The 24,176-nt window shown below is 44.3% G+C and overlaps 1 protein-coding gene across 4 annotated transcripts; it reads right to left on the reverse strand.

The window, feature by feature from the left end:
* Positions 1–9,711: 9,711 nt before the first annotated feature.
* EIF1B (eukaryotic translation initiation factor 1B) lies at positions 9,712–20,150 on the reverse strand. 4 transcript variants are annotated; one of them, XR_007508141.1, is made up of 5 exons: positions 19,820–20,150; positions 16,227–16,390; positions 15,436–15,537; positions 14,660–14,855; positions 9,712–13,166 (listed from the first exon to the last, which is right to left on the reverse strand). XR_007508141.1 is itself a non-coding variant. In XM_049817258.1 (4 exons), exons 1-4 carry the CDS (start codon positions 19,848–19,850, stop codon positions 14,811–14,813), a joined length of 342 nt encoding a protein of 113 aa, XP_049673215.1. In that variant the 5' UTR covers positions 19,851–20,150; the 3' UTR covers positions 9,712–14,810. The 4 variants fall into 4 exon arrangements, 1 of the variants encoding a protein (XP_049673215.1); XR_007508140.1 differs by having other exon boundaries at positions 9,712–13,636; XR_007508139.1 differs by having other exon boundaries at positions 13,519–14,855.
* Between the last annotated feature and the right edge of the window lie 4,026 nt (positions 20,151–24,176).

The raw sequence follows: 24,176 nt of genomic DNA on the forward strand, positions 1-24,176 counted from the left end.
CCAATGCCTGATATTATTCTCCTTGTGGCACTGCAGTGGTGACAAGGCACCTACAGCTTTCACCTGGAAATAACCCTGTAACAGCAACTTCATCACCTTCAGCCACTGCTGAGTTTATCCCATGGTAAAATGTACACCTCTGATCTCATCCAGGATTTTGTTTTTAAGGGCAGGGTCGCTCCCAAGCACTTGTTTTCCCATTGATAAATCATACCATTTTCAACAATGAAGCTAAAATCCCAGGTACGCAGTGACTTACGTGGCCTTCTCAGGAGAGCTAAAAAGTGGAGTGATGCTTTATTGCCGAGACAGAGAAACAACCCAGAAGAAACCTGGTTTGGTCATTAGCCTGCCAGACCTAGGCAATGTTCCTCTGAAAGCCAGACTATGGCAGGAGTGACTTCAGCCCAAGAGCTGAAGACTGCAAGCTGCAGACCCATGCCATGAGATGGGCCTCATGAGGTTAATGTGCAGAGAGCTATTAATCCTCCTACAAACAGATACTTTTTCAGTTCATTAAACATTATTGCTAAATTACCAGTAGCTCTTCCTCAATTACTCACCTCTGAGAAAAGTGGCTCACAACTAAGTAAGAGCAGAAATAGATATTAAACTCTTTATTCTAATGAAATCTCATGCTGTGCAGGAAAATTTCGGTTATTATTTGGTTTCTTTGGTGGGGGTGGACAGAGAGACTGAGTTTCTCTACACTGCAGTATTTTGTTAATGCTGAAGAGACGTGTATTTATTCAGTCCAGCAAGCATTCGTTTTGTTCCCAGAATTTGTATGATGGGCAGAGCTGACCAACTCTTCCCTCCAACCCCTCCCATCACCCTGCTTGACTCTCTCCCTCCAGCAATATAAAAACACCAACCCTGCGCCTTTTCACTCAGCTCCACGGTTCCTTGGGAGAGGTCTCTTGCAGACATGCAGGGCCATCCCTTTTCCTGAAGCCGTAAAGTCTGAATTTCAGACTGTGGCACTAGCAGCAGGTCACTTCTGCACTCTGCTTTTGCTGCTTGAGAGGGCCTGGAGGGACAGGATCAAGGCAACCAGATGAATACTCTATTTCAGCAGATCCTTTCCCACCCTGCTTCTAAAGGAAGGAGGAAAAATCCCGAATAAGGCTGCTGTTTCTGGTAAGAGGAGAGGACTTTGGGAACAAGTTGAAGAGGGATGCCTAGTGCTGGTTAAGAGGACAGGAATCTTAGAAATTTGATAAAATGCAAAGCTACCTTTGAAATCATTTTAGGCCCTGCCAATCTGGGTTATTAAATGCATCAGGTTTTACTTGTAAAAGGTATTTGCTAAAAAATCTGATCAATTTATGACTTTCAGATCTAGCCCATGGATACAAGCCCCAGTAGAACTCCATTTCATGCCTCCAGAACAGCTATCAGTGTCATGAAACCGCAGTTTTTCATCCAAACCAACACTGGCAGACCTAATTTCTTTACTTACAAAAGAGCTGATGAAGGAATTCATTTCCAGCTAGGTCTCAATCATCCACACTTATTTAAAAGCAATGCCACAGTCCTCAGAATAACCCTTCTATTACACAATATAAATTGGTCCAGTTCTTCAGCTGGGAGCAAAGTGCTTTAGCGCTACTTTTTCCCCAGCTGTCAAAATTGTTGTATGACTGCCATTTGGGGGAAAGGAGTAACATTGATTTAGATTTGTGTTCCTTTTCTCTGTATTCTGCATTCAAGAGGAATGATTGTAAAATGATGTATAGATGGCATCTCTCTGAATTCAATGGACAGACTCCAAAAGACCAATCAATCCTGGTTTCTCCACTTTCCAGCATTATAGCTTTTCCTAAAGGACAGACTCCTTTTCAGGGTACCTGTTCACTGGGTATGTTGGTCTCAAAGTCAGCCACAGGACTGAGCTCCATCATGTAACAGTAAGCTCCTGACCTCAGGAAAGCTGCAGAGCCCAAATTACAGCTGGTCTCTTTGGTGGGAAATCTCTGTTAACTAGCCTGAAACCAGCCAGATCTTACCCAGCTAGTCAGCACGTAAGAGGAGATCCCCACTTCCAGTGAGTGACCAAGCTCACCTGTTGCAGGAAGCATTCAAGTCAACCTGTCTTCAGCAACGAGAGAGGGAGCTTACACAAAATGTTTAGATCGCTAAAGTAGCTGAAATTGAGCTCACCCAACATGTAAAATGGCAGTACTTCCATTAAACTGACCCAAGCTAACCTATATAATTGTAATTCCAAATGGTTTTCTTACTGATAGCTAGACTGATGGGCTCGGTCCCCAAGTCTTATGAGAAGTCTTTGCTTGCAGGAGTGTACAACGGTCAAGTTATATTTGCAGCTTTAATCTAGACCAGGAATGAAATTGGTAAGGATTACCCTCTAATCTTTCTGACCTACAAACTATTTGGCTTGGGATTCTGTATCTTGTAATCAATAAATTCCAGAATTAAGTGACATGTCTGCATGTCCTTGTTTCCTAGGGAACATCTATGCTTCCCAAACAAACAAGCCAGTTCCATGCGTTTCATTTCCTGAAAGGGAAGGCAAGGAGAGGATTAGGAAAGCTTTGGGTCAAATAAATATATTTAGGTGCCTACAGCAATCAATAGGCACTCAGGCACCTAAGAGACTTGCTGGAGCCTGTCCTTAACTAATATCGGCAGTTTCCAAAAGGTGGCTGAGCAGCAGCTGGCTGGCCATATGGGCTGCATCCATTTCTGGGTGTGCACAGCCACCAGTGAAGTCAGCGGCAGGGGACCGACTCCCGCATCAGGATTTTGCCTGTGCTCACTTTACCACCTCTTAATTCACATTTGGAGGCAGCCAGGGACCATCTAAGGACAATGCCATCAACCTTGGTGGTTCTGAAATTCTGTTCCTAAACCTACATCCGATGCCTACTTTCAATCTATTTGGAGAGGAGCAGGCACTGTCTTGTGATGTTATATGGTGTCTATAACATGGGCTCCTGGTCTGTGGGGTGACTCCTCGTATTGTAACTACTGTGTTCATTCTCAGTAAAAGCGACTCATAGTTTTATTTTGGTGGCACCATATCATTAGTAGATCTTTCTCTGTCACAAAATCATAGCTTCAGTTTCCTGGCATTAGCAATAGATGACCTTTTTTCTCCCTTGAGGTAGTGCAACCAGGCTCTTCCTCACACATACGTCTTTGTGGGGAACAGCTAAATCTAAAGCTTTTGCTTCACGTGTCTTCTCACATGAAAGCCCTTTCAGCTTCATCCGAGCTCTGCACAAGCGAGAACAGCCTCAGGCAGCACTGGGATACATGTACATACCTCAGTTAGTGTGCCATGCCTATACAGGAAGGTACATGGACTGGACGTCACTGATCACATAAGGCACAGGAAGGTACATGGACTGCATGTCACTGATCACATGAGGCCATCTGACTGTTAAATCTCTATTAAACATGACAAACTTCAAATAAGGTATATGAAGGTTAAATCCTACTATAAAGCTACTCACCTGAAATGACCACTGTTTCTCAAGTGAATGCAGCCAGGATGAGTGTCCGAGTTACCAATGTGAGCTCAGTGCCACTTTTCTGCTGGGCTAACATTTCCATCAGCAGCTGAGACTTTCTACATAGTTAACCTTAATGGAATTAATATACTTACAATACTAGGAAAAAAAAATAAAAATCATTCAGTACTTTCCTACGTTGCAGGAAATGCTATTGATTTATTTACTTGAAAGATTCCCCACCAGGTATCAGGAAGTCTCTCCACAGGTGAGCTGATGTTAGGCTACATTTTGGATTAGAGCTTGTTCTGCAATACAGCTGCATGGACAGCAGCAGGGAGGCCACCGGACCCAAGCAATTTACGCCCCCTGGCTGTGGTTTGAGATCTCACCAATGGCAAGATCAGTCAGGGCCTTTGGCAGGAAAGAGCCCTTACAGCTGTAGGGTAGGTCATTATTCTCATGGAACGTACTCTCAGGTCCACGGGGGCTGAACCAACCAAGTTTCTCCAGCAAGTGCTGGAGAAGGGCCAATTTGTTTTCCTCCATCACTGAGCCTAGCTTACACTCCTGTATACCAGCCTCAGCAAAGACAGGAAACATGTCTGTGCCTCTTCAGGGTCTCAGCCCACGGCAGATGCCAAGTGAGAAAAGGTGCATCTCGGAGAGAGGGGTGCAATGAACTTCATGTCAAGCTGGTCTGATGGTCGGCAGCACAAGCCGTGGCTGCTTGGCCAAGCAAGGAATAGGCAGTGAACAGCCTAGTCCCTTCCTGCATGTCACAGACCCCAAAATACAGGCAGGATCTCTGTATCAGCCCAGAGGGGCTAACTTCTCCCCGCACTCCCAAACCTGGTCTCCCACCATTGACAGTGTAGCTGTACCTGCTTGGTTTTGTTACACAGTGAGGCTGGTTGAAATGAACTACAAAATCACAGTGCATCCCACCACCAGTCCTAAGCATCAAACACTGACACCAAGAACGCCTGCTGAGAGAGTCCACAAGCATCTAAAACGCCCAAGCTGAAGGGTCAGCATCCCTGCTTTGACATTATTTTAGGAAAACAGGCTCAAAATTATCAACACATTTCTCTGGAGTCGTATCTTGGCACGACGCAGCATTGATTGCAATCACATGCTCATGAACTAGGATCTCACTTGATGCAAGTCATCTATATCATCGGATATAATCAGCTCCAGAGTTTCAGAAACTCTGATCTCGTGGACACAGTGTACTTTCTAACTGTGTAATCTCTTAAGTCATTGTACTGTAGCTGATGCTTTACTCTTGGGGGAGGAAAAAAAAAAAAAAAAAAAAGAAAGGTTAACATACAAAAGGAAGGTTTCAGTTTTACAAAACTCCCTTTATCCACTTGAATCCTGCTCAGGTCAAGAGAAAGACTGCTAGTGACTCATAACAACGTTTGAATTGAGTGCTGAATTAGAAACTACACTTTGTACAATTTCAGCTCAGGAAAGAACTAGCTTCCTAAAAGATCACATGGTGACAACTTTTATCCTTTCTTCACAAAAGTCCTAGGAGTACTTTCCAACACTTATCAAATCGGAGCATTTTTCTAACAGTTTTAATAAAAGCCAACTATAGTTTTGATGCTATAGATGTTAAAAACTGGTTTCAGCCTCCTTTCATGACCAAAACACCCACTGAAATCCAAAGTGGTGCAAACGTTTGAGGAGCCCATCTCTAATGGTCTGCTTCCGACTCTTACAGCCTTGGGAGAGGAACAGGTCCCCAGGCATTGTCCATACCCAGATCCACTCAAATGGGCTCAGCCAGTCTGGGGTGGCACTGGAGAGGACCACCATCTGTACAACTTCTGATCCCTAAAGTTGCCTCCTCTGACTTCTGCCATGTTTTTGAATGGCTTTTTCAATGCTGGTTCCCTACCGCTCTTCCCTGTAGGCAGCTGGGTCTGGCACGCAGTCACTCCCATTGCCTCCATGCATACGTGCACTGAGCTCCTCTCCTCCACCTCGTTCCAGCAGACCCAACACCATCTCTGAGCCTGCAGAGAACTAAGTGGACAAGTGACTCCTTAACCGCCAAAAGCAAATCATTTCCTGCCGATTCACCTCCCAGAACTGGCTTGCTGTCAAGAGAAGGGGCAGTACTAGCTGGTGGAAACTGGAGATGAGCAAAGGCAGGTCCACCTCTTTCTGCGGCACCTTGCCATGAGCTGACTGTCGCCTGCTATGAAGCCATAGCTGTCATCTCCTGCCTCTCCCAGCAGGTATCTTTCTTCTCTCTGAAGTGGTGCACTGGGACTCTGTTCCTCACACCTCTTGAACAGGGCTCTGTGGTAAGCATGCACTGGGCTATGAGTGGTTGATGATCGTGCAGCCACTGTAGGGAAGGCGTACATCTAAGGACTGATTTCAGATCTTTTCCCTCTCAGGCAGAGGAGATTTGGGGTCCAGTTTCACACGGGTTATGCCTGCAACTACCCGGGAATTTTACCAAATCTTCCCCTCTGCATTCCCCCATCTAAGATTTACAGTCATTTTTCCTGTCTTCAGTGTCACTGTTTTCAGCATGTGCTGTCTTCCAGTGACATCTAGGGCTAGAGACTGGAAATAGCAAGCTGGCCATTTACACAAGCATTGTTTAAAACATATTTCAAGCTGATGAAACTGGTTTATTTGATATAGAGACCAATTATTTAATTGCTGTAGGAAAAAAAAAAAGCCCAGGAGTCCCCTATCTACCCCCAGAAACCTAAAAAAATTTTCTCATGGCAGAATTTGTAGTTTTAAAATTTTTTTGTTGTAATCTCCTGATAACTGTTTGTAAAACTTCAATCGCGCAATGGACGCAAACCTATACATCTTAAATAAGCCAATGGCTGAAGGAACAATTGCAATTAAGATCAGGGGCAAAGCACTTCACATGTTTTGCAGGATTAATGTATCATACTCAAGGCCCATTCCTCAGCTCATGTGCATTAGCATGAATTTCATAAAGTGGAAATAAGAGACATGGCACTGATTGACACTTTTCACGCTGGTACAAAGAATGCAAGGAACAAAGCCAAAGCAGCAGCAAGTCTTCCTGCTGTGCCTTCATTTCTTTACTGGAGGAGCAGGCAGGCTTCCTCCAGAGCATAGCCAGGGACAGCCAAGCAGCATCAGACAGAAATCGCACTATGTGCCTGTGTAATACACCACATCAGATGCAGAAACGTATAGGCTAGCTCTTTTAAAACAGGCTTGGTGTGACTGTAGAATCTACATCTGCTCTGGATTTCCTCCTGTAAAATTAGACTTCCTAATTCTTCACAACCCACGAGAACAAAAGAATCCTGTGCTAATTCATTCCTGGACCTTTGGAGAGCCTCCGAAAATATGTGTCTTTGATGGCAGGAGGAAACATGGAACATATTCTTAGAAGGAGAAGACATCAAAAGAAGTCCTTATACATGTACCAGGGGCTTGTGTGTCCAAATCCAAAGTATTTAAATCTGCTCACATGGAAAAAGTGTGGAGAGGGTGAGGACAGAGGCAAGCTGCTGATTTCTCAAGATCTTTTGCTCCAATCAGATGGAGCTGTGCCAACTGAGGCCGAAATTTCAGTGAACAGGAAAAACTCTGTCCAAAAGTAAAGGTCAAGTGAACTTTTGAAAAATAAGTCAGTGGATACTTCACCAGTATCAGCACTACAAGATGCGACCCTGAAAATATGGTCTGTCCAACTACTAACTTCAGGGCAATTTCTCTTGTTCCATATCCACGAAGGAACTGGAAAAAAAAGACCATCCCATTGCTCCCAGAAGCCACTTTGCAAGATCACTAAACCACTGTAGAAAGCAGAAATCACAAGCCAAACCTTTTGTTTCTGTTTTTGCCACCTCTGCTGTTCCCATCACACAGCAGTGCTGCTCAGCAGGCAGAGCCGGCGGCCCATCCTGGGGCAGCGATGTACAACTTGCAGGTTCTTGGCATTCAGGAGAGCAGCACCAGTTGCAGCAGGCTTTCTCAAAGTTCACACAAACTGTGCTGCGCCTTCCACACAGGGACCTGGGAAAAAGCACTGCTTCAGGGCCGATTTGGGGCACTGAAATAAATACAGCAAGAACTCTTCTGGCAGGAAATGCCTCTTAAGGTAACACAAGACAGGCTTCAATTTTAATAGCTTCTTTGCAGAAATCTAACACCCAAATCATACACTTGGAAGATTCTCACATTGTCTCCTAATATTAAATTTTTTCAGCTAGGCTTTCCCTTTAAAGGACCCCTAATACCTTCCTACTGAAAATACACTTTAACAACATGAACATTAGTAGCCAGAAATCAAATTGAGACAGCTAGTGAGACATTAGAAACTAATAGGAGATTAGAGATCATCTCCTATAAAATTTAGGGGACTGGGGACTGGAGGGTGCAACTGAGTAAACAGAGCTAAGAATACAGCCTAGACACAAAAATTTCAAGTAACACATCACCACTTTCTTTTCATAACAGCCTGTAGAGCCTTGAGACAGTATATAAAGGGGTATTACCATTGTAAGCACGTTTCCTTTGCATTCCTACTGCCTGTAGCCTCATCCAGCAACATGCAGCTGCTAGCACAGGGTGCTCTTGTGTCCTCAGATGCTTGTTTGCTGTCTTCTAAATGTTGGCCTGGATGATTTCCAGAACCCTACAGGTTTGGGTTTTTTTTCCCCTGTGAATCTCCACAGCAGACAACTGTCAATTTTCCCTGTTCAGAGGATACTGCCCTGAAGTTGTTAGGATACTACTTTTATCAGACAGACAAAAAGTAATTAAAGAGCTGTAGGGACAGACCCACAGTAGATGTCCATTTCTGCATGGTCACATCACATCCCATGACCAGAGTGACCTGGTATTTTGAACTTATTGCCAGCGACCCAGCTGTGTATGTGTCTGAACTGCTGAGAACCAGCCAAGACCTGGATATCATGCAGCTGCTTCTGTGCAGTACAAACCCCAAGGCAGCAGACAGTGCCACGTTCAGACTGGCTTCAGGTAGAAGCAACCTGAAGGGCCCTGCATTGCTCTACTTGAAAGCAAGATGCAGGCATCTCCTTCCCTCTCACCCTCTGCAGAAAACCCTTTTTATCTTCCATAGCATTACTGAAGGATGATCTAGTTTCAGCGTGACTTAAGGCAGTACTGGAATTGACTTCCACTACCAGGAGAAATGAAAGAATTTGATGACCCCTGGAGATGTTCCTCCCCTCGGTGCCCTTTAAAAAAGCTTAGCATGGAAGGCGGTGATGGGTGAGGATTCCAGGCCCAGCTACTTTCAAACAGAGCACTGTTCACAGTATTTTTTTATGAAGTAAAAGCACTACTGGACAATCAGAGAGTTGCTCCATGCCACTGCAAAACCTTACCTAAAGGAAAGTTGGGTAAGGAAGGAAAATACTCTTCTTTCAATATTCCCTAAGGACCTTTTTCATACTAATTCATATAAATTATCTTGAATAATGCATGGCTTAATTTACAGGTTACTATTTACTAAAGGAACCTTTAAAACAGTGGTTTTGTTTCGCATCTTCAAGTCCTAATGCAGATCTGGGCTTTGAGTTACACGTGTAACTCAAAGATACTGACAGCATCAGATACAGACAAGTATCAGTTTGCAAGGCCATCTTTTTCACCAGTGTTACCGAGCACAGATGTGCTGATATCACCGATGACTGTTCGGTCTGTTTATTGAGGTGTAGCCCATCACTCATCAGGAGGTACCCCCATCCCACAGATAATCTAACTTTCTCTGTTGGAGAGCAGCTAAAGGCTGCTTCCTTTACAACAGGAGCTGCCCTTCAGTAGATTTTTCTAGCAGGACTCTTGGGAATAGACCATTTTTAACCTTTCCTACCCCAAAACTATTCTCTGATTACATAACCAATGCATTTATGTCATTTGCTGGGTTTACCTAAAAGAGCAACCTTCTAGTTAATTTGTGGGACAGCTACTGAACTAACTGCTGCATCACCTCTTCCATGGGGTTAGCTGTGCCACCACGATTCTCAAGGCTTGTTTGTCCATACTGTAGGAACAGCGCTGTCTCCCTGTCCAATTGTCAGAGGGACCACAAACACAGCTGACAGCTAAACCCTGTCTTTGAGGAGCATGACTGTTCTACTTGCAACCACATCTGCTGAATTCAGTTAGTCTTAAGAGAAGTGAGCCTGTATCATGGGGTTTTTTTTCTGCATAATCATAGCAAAGATGGCTTAAAATGGGAAAAAAGAAAAGCATTTATTATATACACAAGTACTTTTAATCAGACCCCAAATTAATTTCAGAAATGTGCTGTCACATTTCATGGATGCAAGACATTCTAAAATAGCTGAGACCAAACTTGAGCACACATTACTGGCTTCATCTTCAAACACTATGCATTCTGCTTATTCAAGAAATTAGGTGATCCTCTTCTAGCCAAAATTTTAGACCTCAAGCCAATATGATTACCTTGTTTTAGAGCTATGATATCCCAGTACAAGTCACAATATTTTTAAGTTGGTTAGTACAGACTATGGTTGAAATATGAAAGAGGAAATATAACATTTCTTGACAAAATCAAAGCTGATTACAAGAAGATCACATACATCACTATTAAATTACACTACTTCTGTCTTCCACCCAAAAAAATAGTCCTCCTTAATAACAGCATAAAATTCCATTTGTTTTAGAAAAGCATACATAAAATAACATTGGTACATTTTATTTCAAAAGACTTTTTTGTCTCAACTCTCTAGCAATACTCAATACAGGTTAAGACTTGTTCATAAAGAGATCAATCACAGGCATGTAGTAAACATTAAAAAGGCATGCCAAGTACAAATTTTTTTTTTTTTTTTTTTTTAAATGTAAACTGGAAACAGTAGGCATGAAGCATCTGTACAGCAAACATAAAACCAACTATGTCATTTTTCCCTTACTCATCTCAAGAGCTTTTGATCTGGCAACTGTAAAATAACCTTCATGTTGTTGTGCATGGGAGACACGTTCCTAATTAAACTGAGTTTGGATTTATGAAGAGTCTTAGGAGGAAGGCAGATTCTTAGTACTTAAACACACATGACTCTCTAAGCCCACTTCCATTTCCCTAGTGGTAGTAACACGCTAATTAGAGGAACACTCAGTGACATTAATGAACACTGAACACACCAAAAGTGACAGTAACCCCTACTGTGTCCCAAAGTAATCTATAAAGAGGCCTCCCCCATTCTTTAACTGGCTAAATACCAATCTTGTACATACTTTCATATAGTAAGAGGAACAACTGAGCCACTTTAAACGAGGGTGTATCACATGGATCCTGTGCACTAGAGCCTTCCAGGAGGATTAAGAAAAAGATAATTGCTGACCAGAACTGAAGGTACATCTGTCCTATACTGTAAAATTAGAGTAATACAGCCTGTAACAGTGCAGCACATTAGATAAGATCTTACAAAAACTACAAACAGGGTATTGCACTGCAGCAAGGATATCCACTCACTGCCAAGTCTGTAAATATGTATGCATCTTCAGGGCAACTACATACCGATTATTAGCAGGATGGCAGTATAAGACAAAATGCAGAGCTCTGATAATTATTTTTTCAAATATTTAAAAATTAAGCTTCAACAACTTCACAACTTTACGTTTTACAATGGCTTTAGATATATTTAGAACCTTAAATGCCAAACTCTCAAGAAGTTTAATTACAATTTTTAAAGATACAGAGACAGAAATAACAATGTTATAGAGGTCTTGCAGTCCAGGAGAACCTAAGTTAATGAAAACAAACTTAAGATACAAACTTATTTCCTAAAATGTTTTTTTTTTGTGGGGTTCCCTCCTCCCTCTCCAAAAAAGTTTTCTCAAACAAAATGCTTTTTATTTAGGCTGTGCAAGAATGCAGTACAGGAAATAAGGTTTAAGCAAAGCCACTGGACCAATGAATAGCGTGCACACATAATCTGGACACTATTCTTTTCAAAGGTTCTTTCCCTTAAGAAAATTACTGCTCATCTGCCCATAGCTGTGCTCTTCACACTCATCTCTGAAATACATGGTCAGATTTAGCAGATCAGAGGTGAAGATCAAGGGCCTGATAATTCACACAACAAGAGGAAGTAGGCAGCTTACAGACTTAAATTACTAAATCTCATCTTCTACAAACAGGGACTGCTACCACCATTTGGTAAACAATGGCTTCACTGTTCATAGCTGCATTAAGTAGGCATAGGCTCTGAGCAGACAATTCAATGAATTTATTTATGCAACACCTTACTCCAGTGTATCAGCTGAAAGAGTCAGCTACAACAGCCTAATACAACTATGAACAGCAAGGCTGTGAATTTGAAACGGCAGTTCCTACATCCAATTGCAGCTTGTGATTAAGCCTAGATATCACTAAGAAGGCAGTCTTGGTTTGGAGATCTGAAGGACACGGACTTAACAATATTCCAACAAAAAAAAAAAAAAGCTGCCACTCTTTGCAGTCTGAGCTTGCCCAGTCTCAAGTTCTACTAGTAGGTTTTAAGTGTTTTCTATTATTAGCTCCCTTTTACTGCCTCGACATTTATGGGCCACATCCTTTACCATTTTTTAACCTATTTTGGAACAGATAGAAAGACTGAAACCTGTCTTCACTGTGAAAACAGGTTTTCATGGCAGTAATTTAAACAGCTCTTTCCCAATGTCTTCCATGTTCTTCAGCATTCTTGAAACACACATACATATTCCAAATAGGCTCAGCTTTGACAAAGAAGTTTCAGCATAAGGTGATAATAAATGAAATTGTTGAAGCCCTTCCTCCAGAACATGCAAAGAAGCTTGGGCTTGTAACAAGACTAGTTACAATCTTATCGATACACTGTTCTAGTTTAAAACACTTCAAGGACAAACACTTCTGCTTTCCTTCTACAAAGATTAAATTGTCTGTTGCCACAACAAATCTCATCTATCTAAACTTCAATTGTGTTACTTCTTATTCCCTCTCCTTCTAATTCTGGTCAAAGGTCAAAATACAAACAGCTCCACTAGAGCATAAAACCAAGACACCCATCAACTGCAAGATTCCTCCCACCAGAAAGGACTTTTAAATGAGGAGGAAGAAAACAAAGGTTTTTATTTATTCCACATAGAATGACTATGGAGAAATGACTCAAGCTTAGGTAGTAAAAGTTAACGGAATGCCATCTGAAATTGAAGAGTGACTCAGTAACACATGGGACTTGCTAATCATTTGTTAATCTCCAATTCAAAAACCACCAGAAGTACTCACATAATACCAGTGAAACAGGAGAAGATACTGCTTGTTTTTCCTCTTGAGCAGGAGAGCAAGCTTTAAATAAGAATGTCTGTTTGTCTGGCATTTCAGAAAATGAAAATCACTAAGTGCTAGGTACCCCCAAAGGATTAATTACCTTAGCACCTATGAATCAGGACTAGGTAAACTTGCAGTACAATTATTTTATTCTGCTAATGTGCAAGACTTGCAGAAGACTTATTCTTTGGATTTTCCTTCTGTGTGCTGGCATTTCATGTTTTGCAGCAGGCATTCCCTCCTCCTCCTCTTGAACACATTATACCTTAATAGTATACAATCTTCTGGAACATCCTTTGTCTGGAACAGTTAAGATCTGTAACACCAGGCAGAATTTGTGGAGACTGAGAGACTGGACACTGGATTCTTACAGGTGGAATTGTCTAGACCAGACAGAGAAAGAAATTGTCATATGAATGCTCTATAATGCTCCCCTAATTGTTGCAAGTGCCATAAAGGTTCATATCTAAATTCAGAAATCTAAAAAAAAAAAAAAGTTCGAATGAGTTAAAATTTAGCATTTCTGTTTAGAAAGTCAAGTCTGAACAGGAAAAAAGCATAGGCACGGGTGATGTTACTAATATAGTTTGCCTATTCTTGATGTTTACTTAGGTAGTCATCGATTTTTATTTTTTATGAATAAGTTGTTATTAATAAGTCTCAGCAGTAAAGAAATGTCTCTTTCTTCCTTTCCAGAGAATGCATTATATTACACAAAGGTTTTTTTAACATTACCCGCTATTTTTACTGTTTCCCAGCTCCGCATGTTTTGAAATGTTTCAGAGAAAATTTCCATGCCTGTCTCACAAGGAAGATAAGTTTTGCATGTTTCACCAAATGAAGTAATTTCATTCTGTAAAGAGACATCTCTTAAAAGCAGAATACCAAATGCCTACAGCTAAGTAAAACTAGATGAAAAGCATGGTGGAACAAACCTATTATAACTTCAGATAACACTGAATAAATTGCCTGCTAAAAAAGCAGGCTAAATCAGCTTTCAGTAGTAACACCCAAACCCCACTACAAACCCCTCCATATTAAACATTAATCACAGCAAAACTTTTCATACCAGGAAAAAAAAAAAAAAAAAAAAAGGTAAAAAGGTTAGCATAGAGCCTGTTCCCTTCTTTACTTCTGCAGCTAACACTACCAGCTAACTAAAGCGCTCTGCTTGCCAATGTTAAAGGCACAGTCATGGCAGAAGCTAACTCAATGTCTTTTCCCTTCACTCAGTGACAGAAGAGATACAAAATCCCATGCATTTCCTTCAAAAGTTTTGGGATTACTATGCAAGACCTAGATGTTTAGCATGTTATCAGTAATAGCAGCCTTAAGGAGTTCAGTTTATTTTAGTCCTACTATGCTTAACACTAATACTTCATAGTCACTGCAGTAGATTTTAGAGAAGATCCAGTTACTTACTCAGCAAACAATTTATGTCTTATCATGCTGCTACTAAGATACACCTACACAAAAGACTTTAAAGCTCTAGTCTTACAGCTACAGGATAAGATCACATCAAGCTAATCTACTGATTAATTAGCTAGTACTTTATTGTGTAGATTTTCCAATTTATTCAATCAGCAGTGAGCTACACTTGCCACAAATCAGTTAAGCCAGTCTTTAGTAAGGCTGCTTGCGCTAGTTTAAAACTTAAGCTAAAGCATTTCAGATATCCCAGAAAATATATGAATAAACTTTTATTTTTAAGCAACAACATACTCTATTGTAATACAACCCACACATTTCAGTCAGGTGGTGAGTACTCAACTGAACAATCATTGCTAAAACATTTCCATTGGAAATGTGTTAAAGTTCACAAGTGTCTTCATTACCACCTTACTGAAGTTTTCTTATGTGTTTCTAGTCTACACACCACATGTTTCACGCAGTCATGCAAATGTGAATCAAATTTTAAAAGTTCAGGTAACAGGGAAGTCCATTCACTGCAAAGATTCATTTTTCACAGAAGAGCCAGGCTAGGTAAGACCAAATACTGCAGGGTTCTTCATGAGAGTACAGGTATTTTAGAAACCATGAACTTTCAGTTGTTCTTCCTTGACAATGCCAATCTAAAGGAGAAAAGCAACATATTTCAGTAAAGCTTACCCACTTAGGATATTAACAGTGATATCAAGTTACCACAATTTTATACTCTGATTAGAGAAACTGCAATATAGTATATACTCAATAAAGCAGTTTTCTAGTTTTCAGAATGTTTCTGGGCCAAGCAGAATAACTGACTACACAAAACAGAAAATCTAATCAGACATCTGACTCGTTCTGTAGTACAAGCACTTATTCTTTGAAAGTGTAACATCTCTGCATCATGATTTACATCAGTAAGCCTCTCTCCTCTATAGCGTTTTCAGTCTCAGCATTATGGTTTGCATCAAACACTTCATTTTACAAATGAAGAACTCAAGTTGCGCTGCCAGAGAACAAGTGGTCTGTTGTAGCAGGGTAAATGCATTCTACAGTGCTTTTGATTCTTACCAGAGGTTTACTCTCATTCTGCAAGCATCACTTTACTTTTTGGCTGAAAATACAAAGGAACTAAAGGGGACATCTTTAGCTGCTTAATTAACATCAGTGCCACCTGCCACTCTATTGCTTCCAGAGAGGTTTAGATATTTATCTGCAGTCCCTCACCTCCAAGAGGAATTGGCAAATGTTCTTCCTCTGGTCACCTTGAAGCTGGATAACTTCACCGTATTCAGGATGTTCAATCACAGTACCATTACAAGCAAATTTCTAGAGAGAAACATTCATATTATAAGACATCTGATGTACATTATGATTTTGCTTAGTAAGTCTTTTCAGCAGAATTTTGTCACAGGGGCTGCTTACTAAATTCTGATGCCAAGCAAGGCAAAGGCTAGATCTATTTTACACTGATTTTGAGAGTAAATGGAAGATACCTGCTGATGCATACAGGCACAAACTAAGCTGCTGATGGTAAATTCAGGCAAAGACAGGATTAGCTACTGTGCAGAAGAAACTGGCCAACACTCAAAGTCATAAGATACAGCCTTTCAACTCCACGCTATTTTAAAATAAATATTTTCATCCTGGTGAAACTCAAGATCTCTATTTTCAACAGCAACCCAGCTATGACAGGAGCAGGAATGCAAAACCAGTTCTACTTTAAACTGATTTTATTCTTCACATCAGCAAAGCCAGGTATCTGTGAAATTTTAATGAAACATTCAGAATATATTTTACTTACTTCTTTATAGGAAGAAATATTTAACTTTTTAGCAAAAATGAGTGTCTGGTGACACAGGAGTTTTGAGAAAGACAAGGAAAGGGATCAGCCTGAATATGAAAGTGATGTGTACTGGCAAGAACAAAATAAAAGAAACATTCCATTACTTAGTATTGAAAGCTATCATACTCCTTTATATAATATCTTTATTATCAAATCAAAGCAGCAACTTCACCTTTTTGAAAGCCTTCACAAGTTTCTTCTTGTCATAATCATCTGCAATTCCCTGAACAGTTGTTAGTGTCTTTCTTCCGTTTCGTTGCTGGATCCTTATATGAATGTAATCCTCAGTCCCCGCCGGGAGTAAGTCGTCACCCTTTGTTGCATCAGCAAAGGGGTCTGCAGGACGAAAGAGATTCATGTAATGCCCACAAAGGAAAACACCCAAGCTCAAAACTAACAGATAAGTTTCTCACTTCACAAAGAGCTTGATTTAGCAGATAATCTTGCTGTTTTCTCCCTCTTTAAAAACACACTGTTAAAATCAGAGTACTTTTTTCTACAGCTGTATTAAGTCTCACCAGCCTACTAACTCAGCATAGTGCTCTCAACTATCACACTTCCAGTTTCTTCAATGCCTTCCCAGATATAAACAACTTTCAGCTACAGTATCAATTTACTTCACTATTTCTTACAAACTGTAAATCCTGAAGCTTTGAACCTGAAAACATGGTTCTGAGAGAACATCGAGTGCACATAAGTCTTAAGACAGCCACAGGCATTTTAAGTGAAATACGGAAGTCTTATCTTTTGTCACATCAGCTGACAAGTACAGACAAATAAAAAAACTCTTATACCCACACTCCTTTACTGGTCCAGAACATAAGTCTTATATCATGACAACTACCATGCTAACAGCATTTTAAGGCATGGATGTAATTCTTGGCTACTATTGTAAACAAAAAACGGCAACAGACACTAACAGATGTCAGAGGCTGTCTGTAATCCAGCACCCCTCTGCCAGTCAGTAGTTTTAGACAAGAATTGTAACAACATTTTAGGCTTTGACTATAGAAAGGTCAGTTCTCAAATTCTTCCAAGTTCAAATTTATCTAGCACAGGTGAAACCAGAAGGCATTTAGGAAGAAGGGTGTGATGGGTTGACCCTGTGTGGATGCCAGGTGCCCACCAAAGCCACTCTATCACTCCCCCCTCTTCAACTGGACAGGGGAGACAAAAATGTAATGAAAGGCTCAGGAGTCAAGATAAGGACAGGGAGAGATCACTCACTAATTACTATCATGGGGAAAATTAATTTATTACCAATCGACCAGAGTAGGGTAATGAGATATAAAACCAAATCTTAAACCACCTTCCACCTACCCCTCCCTTCTTCCCAGGCACATCTTCACTCCCAAATTCTCTACCTCCTCCCCGCAGTGACACAGGCGGATGGGGAATGAGGGTTGAAGTCAGTTCATCACATGTTGTCTCTGCTGCTCCTTCCTCCTCAGGGGGAGGACTCCTCACTCTTCTCCTGCTCCAGCGTGGGGTCCCTCCCACAGGCTGCAGTTCTTCACGAACTGCTCCAACATGGGTCCCTTCCACAGGGTGCAGTCCTTCAGGAGCACACTGCTCCAGTGTGGGTCCCCCATGGGGTCACATGTCCTGCCAGAAAACCTGCTCCAGCATGGGCTCCTCTCTCCATGGGGCCACAGGTCCTGCCAGGAGCCTGCTCCAGCACAGGCTTCCCATGGGGTCACAGCCTCCTTTGGGCACCCACCTGCTCCAACGTGGGGTCCTCCATGGGCTGCAGGTAGGTACCTGCTCCACCATGGACCTCCCTGGGCTGCAGGGGGACAGCCTGCCTCACCAGGGTCTTCACCACTGGCTGCAAGGGGAATCTCTGCTCTGGCACCTGGAGTACCTCCTCCACTCCTTCTTCACTGACCTTGGTGTCTGCAGGCTTTTTTCTTTCACATGTTCTCATTCCTCTCTCCAGCTGCAGTTTCTGTTCCGCAGCAACTTTTTCCCCCCTTCTTAAATACGTTATCCCAGAGGCACTACCACTGTCACTGATGGGGTTGGCCTTGGCGCTGGCTGGCCCTGGCTCTGTCAGACATAGGGGAAGCTTCTAGCAGCTTCTCACAGAAGTCACCCCTGTAGCACCACGCTACCAAAACCTTGCCGCGCAAACCCAATATGCTGGGTTTCCAGGTTATACTTCTTAATGCTCACTCTATCAAGAAATTTTATAGCTGTACAAGTTTCCTAATCAGTAGCTCCAAATAAATCTTGAAGCATGAAGTGCTTTAAGTAATTTTTTTTTAAGACAAACCACAAGTAATTTTTTGATACTAATCAGAATCACGTTGAAGAGTCAATCTTCAAAAGCGTAGGTTCAACAGCCACGCAAGCTACAATTTCCCAAACTTCCATCCAAAACTCAAACCTAAAAACACTGATGAAGTTTTGCCATCCACTCGAAACAAATGCCCCAAGAGTAAAACTTCAGCAGAAATAGGAAAAGAAGTAGCTCAGCTGCAGACAGGCTGACCCTTGTAGAAACAAGAATGACAAGCATTAAAGGCACTGAAAGCATCATAAGGATGCAAGCACCACAGGAAAGAAGTACAGCACAAGAGAAGCTTGACTGGCTTGATTTCTACTAAGGCATTTGTTAAAACATGCTGAATTTCACTGTGCCTCACAGCTTGTGGGGCAAACACTAATAGAAAATTTCAGTCAAAGAAAAGGTGAAAAAAAGAAGAGGACTCTGTCACAAAGATCACTTGGCAGAGTTTAGGATTCTAAGTTGGAGATAATCCAGCACTGTAAGGTATTAACATTGGATTGCTTCAAACAAATCTTTTGGGCAGCACCTTCCAAAGCATGGGGTCAGCTCCCAAATTGTGATTAACATAACCTTCTCACAGGGCTTGTACGTGCACAAGATTAGAGACAAAACTGAGACCAAAAGCCTGGCAACATTATTGTATAAAGTGTTAACTTGCTCACTTCTGTTGCCTATAGATAAGGAAGGCGGAGAACCATGGCCAAGCATGTCAAACTTCCCTGCTAATAGAAGTGACCTACCATCTGTGTAGCTCGATCTATAGGAACAATACCTTTTGCAGAGCACGTATCAGGTTTTAGGACATTGGTAAGGATAAGATGAGGCAGCAAATCAACAAGCAATTGGAACTGAGGAAATGCTTTCTTTCCTTAGCAGAGGATATGAACCCTAAACTCCCTCTGCCCACAAAGATTACAACTTTGGGACGGCAGAGTTGACAGAAAAGCCCAGTTTGGGGTGCTACCAGACATCCAGGCACACAAGGCAGTATCGGGTGTCAGAGCATCTCCTGCGGGAGCGGCAAGGGAGCAAACGGAGAGGGAGACGAGCCTCCTACCCCGCGCCTGTCGGCTGCACACACACACTGCGTGTCCCGACGCCGGCACCGCGGCAGGACAAGGACGAGCAGCCAGAGCTGCCTTTACAGAGTCCGCTGCGCAGCGCCGGGGACGGCAGCGGCTCAGCAACGGCTTCAATGTCACCTGAGACATGTCACCCCACCTGGGCGGCGGGGTGGGGGGGGACAACGACGACAGCGGCGTACATACACCGCACCGGGGCCCTCGGGAAAGCGGCGGCAGGACGATGCCGGTGGACGGGGGGGACAGAAGGGACAGCGGGCCGAGGACGGGACGGCGGCGAAGGCCGCAGTCGTCCCCCCGCCCCGGGGTGGGTTTGCCGGGGCGGGGGGTGACTGTGGGGCTCCCTGCGGCCGGAGGGGGTGAGGGGTGCCGGCAGGCGGCGGCTCTTACCGAAGGATTGGAGGTTCTGGATAGATGACATGCGACTCTGCGGCGAGAGGCTGGAGCAGCGGGGAAAAGGCCGCGGCTGGGTCCGCCCGGGTCACGTCTCCGGCTCCGCAGTGCCGGCGGGGGCGGGGAGGGGAGGGAGGGGAGGGATAACAAAAGCAGAGGGAGGGAGGCGAATCTGAGAGGGAGGGAAGGGGGAGAGAAAGGAGTAAAAGGAGGAGAAAGCGCCAAGGGAAATAAAAAGGGGTGGGAGCCCCCCCGCCCCTCAGCCGCGGCACACCGCCCCACGCTACCGCTAACGGGCAGCGGCCGCCGGTTTTCCTCATAAAATGGCGGCTCGCCCGGGCCGCGCCAGGCACGTGATGGCCGCCCCCGCCCCCGTGCTGCCCCACGGGAAGGAGAGTCCCTTTCCCCCCCCCCCGTCCCCCCCGCCGCCACAGAGCGCGGAGGGTCGCTCCGGGCCCAAGGACTACAGCGCCCAGGGCGCACCGCGGCGGCCGGGGGAGGAGGTGGCGGGGCGCCGGCGTCGCTTCAGGGTCGGGCTGACCCTTCGCACATCCATCGCTGCCTTCCCCGAGGGGGCAACGGGAAATCACCTGCCCAGGAACCCGGTTCCCCACGGGAGGGGCCCTGAAAGCAGCGCTGGCGGGTCGCTGGAGTCCCTCGTTTTCCAAGCAGGGACGGTGCAGGCCCCGGAGGGGTGACCCCCGTGGGGGTCCCGTCCATTTTCGCATGCTTTTGGCTTGGGTGGTGCCGTTTTCTTGCTCTCCCTCTGTGTTTCCGAACTAGCTCCTGTCAGCTGCTGGGGTGACTTCTCAAGCTGATCTGAGATGGGGAGAGCGCTTCCCCTTTATTCCCCACTCAAACGTGTGGGGAACCCCCCCCTCCCGCCTACCTCGATGGGCAAAATGCTGCTTTAACACACAGGAATCTGCCGAGGAAAGCCAGTTAGCACCCCACAAACCAGCCACGTCCCCCCTTTGTCTGCAGCAATGCGTGCTGGCCCTCCCTTTCAGGTGGGGGCTGCCAGTGAGGCTGGAGCTGCGGCATTCCCCACAGCCCTGGGTGCCGCCCTGGCTGGCTGGCCCCACAGGACTCCCCAGGCATAAGTGGTGTTGGGGCTGCAAATTTAGAGGTTTTGCCTTTTGAAAAGGCGTGCTTGTGTTACAAAGCTTGCCGCAAGTCCTCGCGAGTTGATTAAAGGCATTGCAGATGTACAATAACCTAGTTGAATCGGCATGACTGCCAGAACCTATATTTCACCACCACCCCCACCCCCCCACCCCCCCCCCCTTTTTTTTTTTGGCTTTTATACTAAGCTTCAGTCCTCTTAAATCAAAGGGATATTTCTCTTCTGTCATCCGAGGCCTGGATCAGCACTGCGGTAGTTTTATGAATGTCAGTGTGTGTTTGTCTAAGAAAGTTACGGGTCCTGGCACTTTGCTAGGAAGCTTTTCTTTTTTGCTTGGGGAAAGCAAGGCCATTTGCCATGGTGCAAAGCCCTTGCTTACCCTTCGCTACCATCGCTGATGAAGCCTTTTGCTGCAGTATGGGCTATAGAGAAGGGTTGTCTAACTCTTTCCCAAGCAGCTGCAAAAGGCACTATTGGGACAGTTAGGGGAGGATGGGGAGATGCTAATTACAGAGCTTGAGGTGCCTGCTTCAGTCACAGAGGCATGCTACGATTTGGACAATGTCTGTGGATTAAGGACGCAGAGCTAGACACTGAGAGACCTTCTGGGCAGGTTGAGCAAGCTCGGGACACCCATCCTCAGGGACATGTCCTCGCAATGTCTCTAGCACCTCTCTCGGTGAACCTGCATTACTACTTATGTGGGGAATTTCTGGCTCTGATGCATTTTTGCAAACTCTACATCTCTGTGTGAAATTTTGTTGTACCTTTTCTCTCCCATCACCATCCTGTGAAACTTTTTCCCAGCAGCAAAGCAGGGGTTTTGTTACCTTGGCTGGGCCAGTACTGCTGTCTGTGGGGCATTGTGATGAGCCAGATCAGCAAACTGATTTGAGTTAAAAAATAAAGTTTAAAACCTCAGATCCACTGCACTTGCATAATCCTGTAAAGTTGTACTGGGAGAACCGAAGGCGGCAGAGGCTGGGGACAGGCCTGCCCATGGATGAGAGGACAGCAGGTCTTCAGACACAAAACCCAAGTCCAAGTCTGCAGGTGTAGGCGAGTTCTCTGCTCACTATGGCGCTACTTGTGCTTACTTTGAATCCTCATGCATTTAAAATAGTTTTGTACTTAGAATCATAGAATCATTGAGGTTGGAAAAGACCTTCAAGATCATCGAGTCCAACCATCAACCATGCCCACTAAACCATGTTCTGGAGTGCCTTGTCCACAAGCTTTTTGAATACCTTCAGGGATGGTGACTCAACCACTTTCCTGGGCAGCCTATTCCAATGTCTGACAACCCTCTCGGCAAAGAAATTTTTCCTAATATCTAACCTAAATCTCCCTTGCCTCAACTTGAGGCCATTTCCTCTCGTCCTGTCTCCAGCCACCTGACAGAAGAGACCAACACCCACCTCACTGCACTCTCCTTTCAGGTAGTTGTAGAGAGCAATAAGGTCTCCCTTCAGCCTCCTCTTTTCTAGACTAAACAACCCCAGTTCCCTCAGCTGCTCCTCATAAGACTTGTGCTCCAGGCCCCTCACCAACTTGGTTGCCTTTCTCTGGACACAATCCAGCAACCCAACATCTTTCCTGTAGTGAGGGGCCCAAAACTGAACACAGTACTGGAGGTGCGGCCTCACCAGTGCCGAGTACAGGGGAACAATCACCTCCCTGCTCCTGCTGGCCACACTATTTCTGATACAGGCCAGGATGCCGTTGGCCTTCTTGGCCACCTGGGCACACTGCTGGCTCATATTCAGCCGGCTGTCAACCAGCACCCCCAGGTCTTTTTCTGCGGGGCAGCTTTCCAGCCACTGTTCCCTAAGCGTGTAGCGCTGCATGGGGTTGCTGTTTCCGAAGCGCAGGACCCAGCACTTGGCCTTGTTGAACTTAACACAATTGGCCTCAGCCCATTGATCCAGCCTGTCCAGATCTCTCTGTAGACCCTTCCTACCCTTAAGCAGGTCGACCATGCCTGTAAACTTGGTGCCACCTGCAGACTTGCTGAGGGTGCACTCGATCCCCTTGTCCAAATCATTGATAAAGATATTAAACAGAACTGGCCTCAACACTGAGCCCTGGGGAACACCACTTGTGACCCACTGCCAACTGCATTTAACCCCATTCACCACAACCCTCTGGGCTCGTCCATCCAGCCAGTTTTTCACCCAGCGAAGAGTACACTTGTCCAAGGCATGAGACGTCAGCTTCTCAAGGAGTATTCTAGTTCCCGCTGCAGGGTTAACCTGGGCCTGTGGGCTCATTGGGCATCTGTGGGATGCATCATACAGTTTACAGACAAATGAGATTGGTGTCTGAGAAATAACAAAGCTCCTTTATAAGCCACAAAGATGTGACTTTGTTGTCCTTAAAATGAAACCACAATGAACAGTTCTTAAGTGCAAACCTTGACAACTGCAGAGGACATGGAAACAAACCCTAATTGCACAGTTTGGCATGTACTGGGCAGCAATTAAAAAAAGGGCAATGGCCAGCACGCTTATTGTTCTCTTGGCAGCAGGCTGCAATGGCCACGTGCGTTGGCATGGGGTTTCTGTGGGGCTGTGTCAATGCAAAGGGCTCTCCCTCTGCTGTCCTTCTCAGAGGGAGCTGCACGTGTCCCTGTCACGTCCGTCACTTAGGTGTGACAGAAATACAGCCTGTGCCAGCGCCTTGCACCAAACTTTGGTCACTGTGGGCAGAGGCAGGTGACATCCTGCTGGGGATGGGCTTCTCCTGCTTTTGCCCCTTGACTGCTGTTCTGAGGTCCTGTGTCCTGACTGAGTTCTTCCCATTGTTCTTGAGCAGCCACTCGTGGCAATAGACCTGTGAAAGTCCTGGTTGCAAGGGCTTCCAGCCACACTAGACTGTGGAAAGGTAGGCCAAACAGACATGGCACAGCAGCAAACAAAAAAGGTAGAAGCAGTTAAAATAGGTTTAAAACCTAAGTGGAAGCAAGAGGTGTTGTTGCTTTGGCTAAATTTCAGATTACGGCTAATGATCCTGGAGCCGAGGCTGGAGTTAATCTCATTTGCTAATATCTGTTAGACATCAGGGTTTAAGCAATGGATTGAGAATGAGACTCTTGCCTTTCCATGACTAATGTATAACCTGGCAACTATTGTGCTGGAAAAGAAGAACATAATCTCTAATTATCTTGATCATGGCTTCAAGCTATTTAAGTGTAATAGTTCCAAGACCTGGTTATGAATAGCAATTACG

This window comes from Accipiter gentilis, chromosome 14, assembly GCF_929443795.1.
Source record: "Accipiter gentilis chromosome 14, bAccGen1.1, whole genome shotgun sequence".
Classification (NCBI taxonomy): Eukaryota; Metazoa; Chordata; class Aves; order Accipitriformes; family Accipitridae; genus Astur; species Astur gentilis.

Bases quoted from the DNA above. Each gene is read 5' to 3' on its own strand.
- EIF1B (XM_049817258.1), bottom strand. From the start codon at position 19,850: ATGTCATCTATCCAGAACCTCCAATCCTTCG. The intron at 16,391-19,819 runs GTAAGAGCCGCC...TTCGTCCTGCAG, and splicing joins CCAGAACCTCCAATCCTTCG to ACCCCTTTGCTGATGCAACA. The intron at 14,856-15,435 runs GTGAGGGACTGC...TTTCTCCTTTAG, and splicing joins TTTGCCAATTCCTCTTGGAG to ATTGGCATTGTCAAGGAAGA.